The sequence below is a fragment of the Haliotis rufescens genome, unplaced genomic scaffold, assembly GCF_023055435.1.
Source record: "Haliotis rufescens isolate VD_foot unplaced genomic scaffold, xgHalRufe1.0.p SCAF_5, whole genome shotgun sequence".
NCBI lineage: Eukaryota > Metazoa > Mollusca > Gastropoda > Lepetellida > Haliotidae > Haliotis > Haliotis rufescens.
The window spans coordinates 494,812-509,263 of NW_025964223.1; the positions used below are offsets into that span (position 1 = coordinate 494,812).

The 14,452-nt window shown below is 38.9% G+C and overlaps 1 protein-coding gene across 2 annotated transcripts in view; it reads left to right on the top strand.

Annotated features, from left to right (window-relative positions):
* The window catches only part of LOC124111846, a 32,602-nt gene that overhangs the window by 8,153 nt on the left and 9,997 nt on the right, over nucleotides 1–14,452 (top strand). For both annotated transcript variants that reach the window (XM_048383731.1, XM_048383732.1), the window contains exons 10-26: nucleotides 499–720; nucleotides 1,429–1,495; nucleotides 1,718–1,782; nucleotides 4,160–4,335; nucleotides 5,074–5,136; nucleotides 6,745–6,949; nucleotides 7,240–7,390; nucleotides 8,189–8,215; nucleotides 8,529–8,576; nucleotides 8,807–8,863; nucleotides 9,109–9,179; nucleotides 9,358–9,585; nucleotides 9,816–10,040; nucleotides 10,237–10,330; nucleotides 11,398–11,441; nucleotides 11,589–11,822; nucleotides 12,105–12,326. In XM_048383731.1, the coding sequence (XP_048239688.1) occupies nucleotides 499–720; nucleotides 1,429–1,495; nucleotides 1,718–1,782; nucleotides 4,160–4,335; nucleotides 5,074–5,136; nucleotides 6,745–6,949; nucleotides 7,240–7,390; nucleotides 8,189–8,215; nucleotides 8,529–8,576; nucleotides 8,807–8,863; nucleotides 9,109–9,179; nucleotides 9,358–9,585; nucleotides 9,816–10,040; nucleotides 10,237–10,330; nucleotides 11,398–11,441; nucleotides 11,589–11,822; nucleotides 12,105–12,326 (2,199 nt within the window). The remainder of the gene's footprint in view (nucleotides 1–498; nucleotides 721–1,428; nucleotides 1,496–1,717; nucleotides 1,783–4,159; nucleotides 4,336–5,073; nucleotides 5,137–6,744; nucleotides 6,950–7,239; nucleotides 7,391–8,188; nucleotides 8,216–8,528; nucleotides 8,577–8,806; nucleotides 8,864–9,108; nucleotides 9,180–9,357; nucleotides 9,586–9,815; nucleotides 10,041–10,236; nucleotides 10,331–11,397; nucleotides 11,442–11,588; nucleotides 11,823–12,104; nucleotides 12,327–14,452) is intronic.

Sequence of the window (14,452 nt, forward strand, 5' to 3'; positions counted from 1 at the left end):
AAACTTCTTCGCTTGCAGCTCTATCCATTAACAATTTATGCTTGTTTTAATTATTTAGGGGCACGGCTGGCCCAGTCGTCTAAGGCGCCGCAATTTGCTGTGCAGAGTTGCGTCCCTTGGACACGCCATAAACCTATGATTGTGGGTTCGAATCCCGGTTCGCCACGGTTATGTTTCTAGGTTTGTCAGCACCAAACCCGTGCTCGTGGGTTTCACCGAAGTGGTAAACGTCTAAGACCTGCATTACTTCGGGCTTTCCTCCCACATTAAGCTGAAACGCCGTGATATAACTGGAATACTGTTAAAAGCGGCGTTAAACCCAACTCACTCTTTCAATATAATTATTTAACGCAAGGGTAATCTTTGGATATCTCTTAGATGTACGTTTTATTATTTGTTTTTTCTAAACTGTAAATGAGACTATTCAAATATCGAATAAGTGTCTTTCCTTGAAACCAATCCTTGAACAGAAAATATTTATTTGCTTCTCTTTGTCAGACTTTTCTCGCAGTCGTCACTACGTCCTTGCAAGAGGCATCCCGACAGCAGTTCACCTCTATTGGTTTTCCCGTCCTGGGTACGGGGTATGCTGGATTTCCCGCAGAGAAGTCCACAATCCTCATGATGAAGGCATTCGTTAACTTCTTTCAGTGTACCGCGTATACATCACTGCGGGTTCTCTCTGTTGTTGTTCATCCTAAAGACAGTGCAATCAAAAAGGTAATTTCCTACCTAGAATGTGTTGCTCCATCTGATATACGGAATACAGTTGTTTCGGGGCTAGGGCATCTTCCCGAGGTATGTTTCCACCCTTGCCGAACTCGGCAGGAATTGTTTAGTTATCTTGGCTGGAGTAATGCATCGTCCAATCAAAATCGCGTTACGTAATCGTCATCCGGTTCGTAAACTAGCTTGCAGATTTCGGTCAATTGCAGGATTTATAATGCATGTGTACCGTCAACTCGGCGTAAACAGATATTTTCCAAATAATTTCATGTTTCTAATCAAGGTGCGCACGACATTTGATGCACTTCGCGAGGTGAGACCCGTCATTTCACAATGTTTATCTTGATTATCGATCTGATCGTCTTGACTGGGCGCCGCCATTTTGTTTGAAGTAAAAACAATTGATATGAGAGGTGGAATCTGATTGTTCAATGTGAGGGACATAGAAGGGACATTAATCGTAATAACCACTGATTGTGCTACGACCGAGCTAAAACATTCCAATCCGGTTCTACAAGGGTGGAAAGGGGATTTGTACAGTCAGTAAACTCCCCTTCCTCGAGAAGATGGTGACAATTTCAGAGTTCAATACCAAGTTATCTGATGTTGTCTTTAATATTTTTAAAAGCAACAGGGACGTGAACTGTGTTACATTTCTGTTGATATTGTCACTGATTATCAGGTCACTCACCTATCTTCCAGATCGTTGAAGACCAAGTTGGAGAGGGTGAACGGTTAGCAAGTATGGCGAAATTCATCATCAAAGCAGGTACACTTGTATCAGAACCATTGCATCACACTGCGATTGACATTACAAAACATTCATACCATGTTAAGTTCTGTTTGGTCTCACTAATAATCTTCTTGCCGAAAATACATTGTCCTGACAAAGGGTTTATTCACTGAGATCGATCACTTTTGATATATTGAGAACTTGGCTTAACCATATATATACCACAGGAACACACAGATATATTTCTTCCCGTTGCAGATGGCACCCAGTTACCTGTAGGAGAGGAAACCCATGTTGTTGCTGGTCAGGTGGTCGGCCAAAAGGTGATGACTTCCTTATGTCCTACTTATTTCAACTGTACCAATCTCATTTCAGATTGCAGCCATTACATGCTTCAGTTTTTTTTATAACTGTTTATTAATAACGGTCTTATAACAGCTTCAATGTTGTGTTCATGTTTTACTGGCATACTATTCCGTTGGGGCTTTGAGACATAGGCATAGTTTAGTTTTATGCCATAAGGTTAACCGGATGAGTGGAGGACAGTCTCACTGATATATCAGTAAACTGTCCTTTGTTACCCAGGAGGGGAACGGGTGGCCCTATTGGTTAATTCGGCGTGTCAGAAAGCTATGGTCGTGGGTTCACCCAGATTTGTCCTGATTTTGTTTCCAGTTTGTCAGTGCCAACCCTTACTCATGTGTATCACCAAAGTTGTAAAAGTCTATACTTATCTATATCACCAAAGTGGTAAAAGTCTATACTCATCTTTATCACCAAAGTGGTAAAGGTCTATACTCATCTGCATCACCAAAGTGGTAAAAGTCTATAATCATCTTTATCACCAAAGTAGTAAAAGTTTATACTCATCTATATCACCAAAGTGGTAAAAGTCTATACTCATCTATATCACCAAAGTGGTAAAAGTTTATACTCATCTATATCACCAAAGTAGTAAAAGTCTGTACTCATCTATATCACCAAAGTGGTAAAAGTCTACACTCATCTATATCACCAAAGTGGTAAAAGTCTATACTCATCTTTATCACCAAAGTAGTAAAAGTTTATACTCATCTATATCACCAAAGTGGTAAAAGTCTATACTCATCTATATCACCAAAGTGGTAAAAGTCTATACTCATCTATATCACCAAAGTAGTAAAAGTTTATACTCATCTATATCACCAAAGTAGTAAAAGTTTATACTCATCTTTATCACCAAAGTGGTAAAAGTCTATACTCATCTATATCACCAAAGTGGTAAAAGTTTATACTCATCTATATCACCAAAGTGGTAAAAGTCTATACTCATCTTTATCACCAAAGTGGTAAAAGTCTATACTCATCTATATCACCAAAGTAGTAAAAGTTTATACTCATCTATATCACCAAAGTTGTAAAAGTCTACACTCATCTATATCATCAAAGTTGCAAAAGTCTGTACTCATCTATATCACCAAAGTGGTAAAAGTCTATACTCATCTATATCACCAAAGTGGTAAAAGTCTATACTCATCTATATCACCAAAGTGGTAAAAGTTTATACTCATCTATATCACCAAAGTAGTAAAAGTCTATACTCATCCATATCACCAAAGTGGTAAAAGTCTATACTCATCTATATCACCAAAGTGGTAAAAGTTTATACTCATCTTTATCACCAAAGTAGTAAAAGTCTATACTCATCTATATCACCAAAGTGGTAAAAGTCTATACTCATCTATATCACCAAAGTGGTAATAGTCTATACTCATCTATATCACCAAAGTGGTAAACGTTTATACTCATCTATATCACCAAAGTGGTAAAAGTCTATACTCATCTATATCACCAAAGTGGTAAAAGTCTATACTCATCTATATCACCAAAGTAGTAAAAGTTTATACTCATCTATATCACCAAAGTGGTAAAAGTCTATACTCATCTATATCACCAAAGTGGTTAAAGTCTACACTCATCTATATCACCAAAGTTGTAAAAGTCTATACTCATCTATATCACCAAAGTGGTAAAAGTCTATACTCATCTATATCACCAAAGTGGTAAAAGTCTATACTCATCTATATCACCAAAGTAGTAAAAGTTTATACTCATCTATATCACCAAAGTTGTAAAAGTCTACACTCATCTATATCACCAAAGTGGTTAAAGTCTACACTCATCTATATCACCAAAGTGGTAAAAGTCTATACTCATCTATATCACCAAAGTGGTAAAAGTCTATACTCATCTATATCACCAAAGTGGTAAAAGTCTATACTCATCTATATCACCAAAGTAGTAAAAGTTTATACTCATCTATATCACCAAAGTGGTAAAAGTCTATACTCATCTATATCACCAAAGTGGTTAAAGTCTACACTCATCTATATCACCAAAGTTGTAAAAGTCTATACTCATCTATATCACCAAAGTGGTAAAAGTCTATACTCATCTATATCACCAAAGTGGTAAAAGTCTATACTCATCTATATCACCAAAGTAGTAAAAGTTTATACTCATCTATATCACCAAAGTTGTAAAAGTCTACACTCATCTATATCACCAAAGTGGTTAAAGTCTACACTCATCTATATCACCAAAGTGGTAAAAGTCTAAGACCTGCATTCTTGTGCCTTTCATCCCTTATCCATCTGACACACACTGAGTTAGCGTGAAATACAAACTGGCGTTACAACGACCACACTCACTATTGCCCAGGATCTCCTCCCCCGGGCTGCTTGTGTCAGTGGTGAAGAGGAAGCTATGGCCGGAACTGAAGTCAAATACAAAAAGCTGAAATGTGGGGACAGGTACGACATGACGCCAGACGACTACCACTACCGACTCGTGGAATCTCAGTTCCACAGATATCTGTCAAAGGATAAGGTGAATAGGTAAGTACAATAAATGTCGTGTTCATTTTAAAGAAGATTGGGCGAGTTAATGTTTTCAATATGTAACTGAGTGTCCTATTTCAATGAATTATGAAAATTCATTTTATGTTCTCTGCCCAGTGAAAACTGTCCACAGAAAGGGCTACTAATATAGACAATCTCACCTGAGTATCCTTTGATATAAAATAATATCTACACGAGTCGATCAAATTATAAGCTACAAAATTCTATACATAAGCATAAGACATCTAAAACACAGTGCATGGTACGACTCGACTTTATCAGGAGCTTCACCCTATGATTGCCAAGGAGTTTTAAACTTATATCGATGCTTGTTGATACATTCATTATGACATAACACGGGGCGAGATTTGATAGATCATCCAAAATGATCATTCAGCTTTTTCAGTTGGTAAACGGTATTGAGTGTCAAAGGTACAGGTAACCAGCTTCACTGGCAGGGAGATTAGTCATCCCATTTGATTGTGATGTCACACTTGTCTACAAAGCATCGATTTCCATGACGTCACGATGGTCTGCAAAACAATATGATAAATGTCTTTGCAACGATATCAACGAGGAGATAGTGTTTGATCTTACCCAAGAGATAACTGGAAGCGAGTTTTGACTGATATATTTGCATATGATATGATGTGACATAAGAAGCACAATAAAGAAATGAAGAAAGTATTAAAATGAGAGACATTTTTTGTGTATGTTTTATTTCGTATCTTGCAGACACATCTTTCAGATAACACAAGTTGTATATGTGGTGAATCCAAAACAAAAGGAAGTTTTCAGGTAAGTAACATCAATACTGGACATATTTCATCGGGCAATTCTATTCGATGTCCATACATAAAAACAGGGACATGGGGCTCATGTCAGAATAGGGAATCGCATCAGACATCCCCTCTGTCACTGATGTATCATACCCGGAAACGTCCTGCACATGTTTCCCATAAACCACATAAAAACTTTGCCAGATCCTTGAAGGTTGGAAACTTGGCCAAACAACTTTGGAGCTTGACATAATTGGAAAAGTAACTGTGGATAGTGTTTTGACACTCTGAATCACAGATCTACTCATGATATGATCTCACTAGTTTCTTATTCAGGTGAGTAAATCCTGATCAGTTGTTGGAAATTTATTTGACCATTCGATATCAGTTCATTAATAAACATCTCTCAGGGTCTACGAAAAACAGAAAATATAAAAAGACATTATAAAAATCAGTGATCAACTATTACAATTGCTGAATTATTAGTATAGCATAGCAGTTGTAAAACTTATTTTGGCTTAAACACATACGAAGGGATTTTATAAACATTTTAGAAAATACTGTATCTCTGCAAAGTCACTAATTTTGATAAAACTTGCATATTTAAAAAAAAGCCGACATAATGTATCAGCAATTTTGTTGGTCAGCCAAATCTGATCAGACCAATCTCACTGCCTAACCCACCCCTATAATAAATGACCAGTCCCTAAGAAATGTTTTCTGAAATATGATTGCAGTTCCTTTATAGCTATGTGATAAACTGGTGACTGCAGGGGGAAAGGGACTTTATAGAAAAAAGATATCGTCCCAGAAAATTGTCTGTTACAAAAATTACATTGTTTAAAAAAATTGGATTCTAGTCGCAATATTAACAAATTATGTTGTCTCTTTCGCATATTGTTTCCTCAGAAAAAAAGCAGATGACATTTGTACGCGTTTTTATGGAGCTTTGAATCCAGTACAACAGAGGAATTGGCATGTCTTGGAGTTTCCGAGTCAAGCCAAAAGTTGACAACACTGATGCTTGGCCTAGGCACCTATCTTCCTCAGTTCACATATTATTATATGTTATTATTATTATGACGTTATATGAGGCTGTATTGTATAGGTCACTTATACATAGTTCTCTGGTGAAACATCGTACGTAGTGATGCTAACATGTCATGGTTCATGAATCGGGAGCCTTGTCAGTGGGTACATACGCACCAGGCAAAGGGAAGTAACTCCTTGTATGGCTGTTCCGAGACCATGACCGTTGGCTGGTTCTGCAGAGTGCAGGATTCCATAAATGGGCGTCGCTGTAGTCACATGACTGTTGCGTTGCTGAACACGATTAAAAAATCCTTTCTAACTCCAATTAAGCATTCTTGTTGTAGCTGACGTCAGTCATATTCTGTGCTACAAAATGAAAATGACTAGCTTGAGTAGGAGTATATTACAGAGGCAAATACTAGCTGTATGTTGAACATGATTTGATTTGGTTTCTTTCATTACGATGGACGGTTAGTGGCCACTCGTACGTTGGTCAATAATTGATAGTTTAACAGCCTTCTGTAATTCTGTACCTCATTTCAAATTTGGGTACTACATCTGGAACTGACCAATACTGAACAACTTACATTTCTAGTGTGGCGCAGGCACGGATGCCGAAACAACAACCTGTACTAGCATTTTATGGAACTGCGAAAGAAAATATAAAAAGCATATGTCAAGACGGATTTCAGCAACCATGTTTCGGGAATACAGTTTCATTCAGTGAATATCCTCTAGTTTCAATGAAGTCCATGCAGAAATCCAACGTGTTGCTTATATGCAAAATCCTAAGAGCAAACGTAAGTGTTTCTGCATGTTAATATTGTGTTGTATTTTTTCATCTGTTATATTAAGTATTGCGTTTTGAGTATTTCTCTAAATATGCATTTAAGGTATTGATAAAGAATTAACTAGTAAGCATATCTGTGATACATGTGCAGTGGAATATCTCTAAATTAGATTCATTTATCCAACATATTTTAATGCCAGGGGTTTTATTTGTTTTAAGTATCACACATGCGTTTTCGATATAATGTAAATCCATTTATAAAAGAGTATTTATCAGTTGTTGTCTTATCATATGTTCAAGGGACAGACTATAGATCTAGGGACAGATAAGCCTGATTCCTACTCCCTCGTACATTCACCGGACAAAGCACTTGTCATGCACAAAGAAGACTACCTACTTCCATGTTACATTGTATACTTCGGTATCGTCAAGAGATTCAGACTCAAAGAAGGTGAATAAAAGCGACAAAACCCTTTCCACTTATATAACAAACATCTGCCTAAAGCATTTCGATATTACTATTCCGACTTTATCAAACCGCCTCCGTGGTCTAGTGGTAGAGCGTCCGCCCGGAGAGCGGAAGGTCCGAGGTTCGATCCCCGGCCGCGTCATAACAAAAGACGTTAAAAGATGGTACTTGTTGTTACCCTGTCAGGCGCTCGGCATTAAGGGACTAAAACAAGGACTGGTGGGCTCGGAGTCAGTATACTGTGTCTGAGTGGGGTATGCATGTTAAACTGCGGCATGGTATCTCAGTGAGCTTGCACTATAAATCGGCATCAGTCCGGACTAGTTCAAGCAGCCACACACACACACGTGCATGCACGTCGCTATATAAGTGCAATAATCTTGGACGCGACGTTAAACCCAATTTCACCTCACCTCACCTCACCTCACCTCACCTCACCTCACCGACTTTATCATGAGCATGTGTTTGTGAATCATTATCAAATAGTGATGACACGGTGTGCGGGGAAAGGGGAGCAGGATGACGTAAGTAGGGCTAATTCTGCAGTTCAAATGTAGACTTGTAATGTCATCATAAAATGCCATGTTCAAACGCAAATATGTGTGGTTTTGGAGGATTCTCAAAGCTTCTGAGGACATTTGCCTTGTAACAGACGTGTGTTTGTGTAATTTTTCATATTTAATTTCATAATTTCATATTAATTATTATGAATAATATAATGTATTGTAAATGCAATGTTTATATCGTTGTGTTTCCACATATTTACATTTCTTTCTTTAGATCCCGCAAATGTACTGAAGACTGCCGGTATGTTTATTCGTTTTATCTTCATGTATGTATGAAGCTGTGTTTGCTGTTTAATGCCGCACTCAGCAATATTCTAGCTATATGACGGCGGTCTGTAAATTATCGAGTCTGCACCATACAATACAGTGATTGATACCATGAACATTGATCCACGCAATTGGGACAGTATGTGTTGTGGGTCGTATGTTGTCCATGACAATCGATATCAAAATATCCAGTAGCCAGTGACCAAGGTGGTACGTAGCACACAGTAGCATGTTGCTAGCATACGGTACGTTGAATTATTGTTTCCCTTTTTCTTATTTCCTTTCAGATCCTCTCGCCTCCCCGGTTGCCGTGGCACAAAATCACACCGGAACTAGTGAGTATCTTCTCTGAGGACGCACGTGTTTTAAACTGAAATAGTTTTATCGTGTTTGTTTCTACCATATATTGTACCATATATTGTAACGCAACAGTTACTGCCTGTGCTGCCAATTTTGACCATGTAAACATGCGAACAAACACGTCCCTTCCCATCCGGGGTCGTGCATAACGCTTTGTTAAGCATGGCCTTAGAAACTGCATAATGTGCATTTTACATCTGTCCAGAACAGGCTGCACAACCAACTGTAGCAACACCAGTCGCTGGAATGTCAACTGTATCTGGTAAGTCTAAATATTAGGCAGCTTGGGTTGTATACGTCCCGGGGAGGAAGTAGTGGTAGTGGTAGTGGTAGTGGTAGTGGTAGTAGTGGCATGCCCTTGACAGTTGCTTGATCAACTAACAAAACCTCTCGAACGAATGTCTACAATTCTATGCCGTTTTGAGCTATTGATCACTCTTTGACGCAAAATGTTTCTTTTTGCTCATATGTTCTATTTCTGTGAGTATGTATTTTATATTCATGCAGTTCCAAAGATGGTCCTGTTAATGAAGACTGAACCTATGGAACTAATACTTGGTGATATATCACATGAACAGGTAAGTGACATGTCACTCAAGCATCGCTAAGATAGTCAACAGACATACTTGTCGTACCGTGCAATGTGTGAACGTTCATGCAACACTCTTTTCATGCAATATGTTTGTAATCGGGTAATCGTGAGTAATATTTGCATAATTTAATATCAATAAAATATTCCATATATCTCTTTCCAAGGTTGATGTGATTGTGAGCATAATCGGAACTGATGGGAAGTTTCTGCCTGGAAGTGTCACTTCCCCAGAAGCAGGAGGGAAGGGGCTGCAGGAAGAACTGACCAAGGCCTATCCTTCTGGACTGCAAGTTGGCGCCATAGGGCAAACCAAAGGAGGAACATTACAATGCAAGAGAGTGTTCCATGTTGTACTGAGACAATGGATGAATCCTAATGATGCCGCTGAGAAGGTTTGGAATACGTTTTAATAATAAATAAATACGTTTATTCTGCCGCAATTACTGACTTACGTTTGTATACTCTTTAACGCATACATTGTGGCAAGCTAAGAAGTTGAAACAGTGATATAGTTATATATCAAGGGATATATTACTAAACGCTTCATCTTATTGGTCGTGGTTGTTTAAAGCTGTGCAAACCAATACGCTGTCTCTCACCCCGTGGTCCACCTTCTCAACAGGTTCTCAAAACGGTTGTCACTAATTGTCTCGAGATGGCTTCAAAGAAACAGTTCAAGTCCATTGCTTTCCCTGCCCTTGGATCCGGGCTGCACCGATTCCCTGGGAAGCGATCTGCCGACATCATGTTCACAGCAGTGGAAAGTTATATACAGAAGCATAAAGGCACATCAATTAAGTCAATCAAAATCGTCCTTCAGACATCATCTGACGTCTTGCTGAGGAAGGTAAATTTAATTGAAAGTTTGATTAATGTGCTTCACATATTTATTCATTTATAATAATAGTTTTTTTTGCACTTTATTTCAGTCTAGTTATGTAATTACATATTGCATAAACTATTCTTCATTTTCTTTGATATCAAGAGTAATATTTAGTTTTGTTTCTTACTACAAATGGTTTGTGTTCCTTATCTACACATAGGACTTTGAAGGCAGGATGGGGAAACGTCCAGTAGTGCATGGGAATACTGTCAGCAAGGAGGTTGTATTGAAGAAACAAGTTGGAGCCAGTAAAGGTGACATGTCTGCCATTGTTATACAAGTTTATATTTACGAGGGGCGTTCAATAAGTTTTGCAACTTCAATATAAGACCAAGTTGCAGAATATCTTTTGCACTTTTATTTTTCAATATAATCTCCATTCACCTCAAATCACTTATTCCATTTGCCCTTCAAGCTTTTAAAACCACATTTATAGAAATCCGCAGATTGGCCCTCTAACCACGCCTCTGTGGCAGCCTTTAAGTCCTCGTCATCCTGGAAGGGCAGATTTCATTTGCCGGAACATGAAATAGTCACTGGGGGCTAAGTCTGGGCTGTAGGGTGGGTGATTTAATTGTTCGAATCCACATTCACATAAAGGCAGCCTGTGCAATTCTCTACTTGTGAACCGGAGCATGTAAGGAACTTTATTACAGCGCATTGTGACCACCCTTAAGGGGAATGAAGCCATCATATCTAATTTATTGTTGTGTCTGGAACTTGTTATGACACGTGTCAACCTGATGTTATGAGTAGTGTCACACCTGCCACAAGTTGACATTGTTTGTGTGAACACAAATGCCCAAGTTGCAAAACTTATTGAACGCCCCTCGTACAATGTACAAGCAATGTGCAAACCAATATACCTTTTGGAAAATTATATGTTTTTTCTTAGCTCAAGCAGGCTTGGTTAAGTGTGAATCGGTAAACGCCACACCTATACTTTGAAAAGTGTGTATGTTTTTGTAGATGACATAACTCTGCTGTTTATTGGTTCATTATAAGACTCAAAGGTGAATCAAAGGTGAATCTCAGATGAATCAAGGGACGGTCGGGTAGCCAAGTGGTTTAAGCGTTCGCTCGTCACGCCGAAGACCCAGGTTCGATTCCCGACATGGGCACAATGTGTGAAGCCCATTTCTGGTGTCCCCCGCCGTGATATTGCTGGAATGTTGCTAAAAGCGGCGTAAAACCATACTCACTCACTCACTCAGATGAATCTCAGAGCCGACATTTGTTTCCTTTATCAACTCTCGGCTGCTCCAGTTCATGTTCTACACAATGTTTTACATATAATCATGTCACTCATCACTATTTCCAGTGCTGACCGTAAGGGCAATAGTTGGTGATTTGGCCCAACTCACGGTACGTACATCGGTTTTTTTATATAGTTAATGTACAGTTTTGTCAAATCGTTTTCATGAGTGTTACAAATCCATACGATTGATGGAAATCAACACATTCATATGTGATTTTCACTGACACAAACTGTTTTCCTTGTTGGTCATCTAGGATGATGTTTTGGTGAATACCACCCAAACTGACCTTAATCTGTCCATTGGTGCCGTGTCCAATTCTCTTCTGAACACTGGAGGTCCAGTTCTGCAGACAGAGTGTAAACAGCAGCACCCGCAGGGAGTCAAACCAGGGACTGTCGTCCAGACTCAGGGTGGGAAACTCAAGTGCAAGAAAGTCTTCCACACAGTGCTGGAGGAATGGGCAAAGAAGAGTGAAAAAACAGAGAAGGTATATATACATGACATTGAGATCGGCATTGTATTGACACGTTTAACTGATTAGGGTGAATATTTGAGTTCAATCAGTTGTATAAATTCGCATTAACGCCCCAAATTCAAGTAAGAACATCGCTGTCTAGGAGCATCCCAATAACAAATAAAATATTAATACCACAATCTTGTATCACATCGACGGAGTTTACAGGTTGTCTACTTTTGAACGTGGAATTTGTTTTAGAAACAGAAAATTTCACTGAAATGAAAAAGTTTATATTTCATGGTTATTTTTTAGGCCTTTCTGTCAGTCGTTACCACCTGCCTGCAAGAGGCCTCGAGACACAAACTCAAGTCCATCGCTTTCCCTGTTCTCGGGACAGGCTATGCTGGTTACCCAGCAGAAACATCAGCACGGCTCATGATGAAGGCAGTCTTGGACTTCTTCAACAAATCTTCTGAAACATCACTGGAAGTAATCTCAATCGTTGTTCACTACAAGGATGAGGTCGTCAGAAAGGTTCTTATTTCTTTCCTGTTTTCGTTTCATATTAGGGGGCGGTCGGGTAGCCTAGTGGTTAAAGCGTTCGCTCGTCACGCCGAAGACCCGGGTTCGATTCCCGACACGGGTACAATGTGTGAAGGCCATTTCTGGTGCCCCCGCCTTGATACTGCTGGAATATTGCTAAAAGCGGCGTGAAACCATACTCACTCACTCGTTCAAATTAACTGACGAGGACCCAAGGTCCAAGTGTTAACATGGTTCATATTCAGTATTACGACGTTTTCTCTGATCATACGGTAAGGATAAGTGTTGGGAAGGTGTATAATACAATAACATGATTTGTTCATTTTGCATAAAATAAATACTATTTATGTATAGAAAGTTTTTTTAAATATTTTATCATGTCCTACTTCATATGTTGTTGTTTTTAAATTAACCGAATGCCTATCAAAGCTGGAGTTCATTCACATTCCCTATGAGTGAAATAACTTTTAAATGTTTATCAGTTGAATACGTCGTTGCCTGACCATGAGGGCATATTCTTGTGTTGCATGCCAAAAGATTCAAGTGAAACAACGCTATAAAAGCAACGTTTGTTTATCCGTGATCATAACGTGGTAAAACATTGTATTGTAATGGCATGTTCTTAAAATTGGGGGTGAGACATTTAGGCAAGAAGTAGGCATACCCATGGGCACCAATTGCGCTCCCCTTCTTGCGGATCTGTTTCTTTATGCATATGAATCGGAATTTATGTTCGGATTGGCAAAGTCAGAACAAGGTAATTTGGCCAAGAAGTTGAATTTAAGCTCCAGGTATATCGATGATCGTTCAATAACAATCAAATAGCCAATTCCCTTCCACTGATTTACCCACCTGAACTTGAAATATACGAGAGCAGTGATACTGCCTCATCTGGTTCATATTTAGATATATACATAAAGATTCAGAGTGCCAAACCACTCTCCACAAGACTGTATGACAAGATAGATAACTTTCCAATAGTCAACGTTCCCTTCATGTCGAGCAATATTCCAGCAGCTCCAGCCTTTGCTGTTTACATTTCACAGCTTATGAGATACAATCGAGCATGCTCTTTCTTCCAAGATTTTAAACAGCGTCATACAACTCTTGCTCAGAAGTTGTTTGTTCAAGGTTAGACGTTCAAGGCCTAAGTAAAAAGCTTTTAAAATGTTTTATGATAGACACGTGGAGGACATTTCCAAGTTTGATGCATCAGTGACAAAACTGATGCCCGATGCAATTCCCTATTTTGACTTGATCATATGTTCCCGTGTGTTATTTTCGGTGAACAATTGACTTGCCTTTGCATGTGTTTGTGACGGGTGCCATCGGTGGGGCAGGATACGCTCACCTTTTCGCGAACACTTGGTATCATTACTATATATTTGATAGTGATTCATAAACACATGCTCGTGATATAGTCGGAATTGTACAATCGACTGCTTTATGCAGGGATTTTTTTGGATATGGAAAGGGTTTTGTCGCTTTATTTAGCCTGGTTCTGGTGCATTTCGAGAAATTATGCTTTTTCTCAACATATACATATTATGCATTTTCCAGCTGTTTCCTCTGTGTTTTCTGTACTTCTTCAGAAGACACATAGTGCTTAATATTGGTGATATGCTTCTCCTCTCAATGTTCAACGTTTTTCTTCCGCAAGAAATTTTACCAACTCCCCCAAAGTCAATATAACAGACGTATTTCCGATGTCATTATTGTCAACACCTGGATAAATATAAAGCTCACCCTGAAGACCCCGATTATGTTTCTAGGTTTGTCAGCACCATACCCGTGCTCGTGGGTTTCACCGAAGTGGTAAACTTCTGAGACATGCATCACTTCGGGCTTTCCTCCCACATTAAGCTGACAGGCCGTGATATAACTGGAATACTGTTAAAAAGCGGCGTTAAACCCAACCCACTCACTCACTCACTCACCCTGAACAAGTTAACCACTACAGAGCGATCGAAAATGTAATCACTAAAATCGTACGTCAGGACACGAACATTTATGTATATCTAAGATGTAAATGTCTGCTGTCGGTACATGCTGCAAAGCATTTGCATCTTGCACGTGTTAGAAGCCAGTCGACTTGCTAGAAGCGCACTATCAATTGA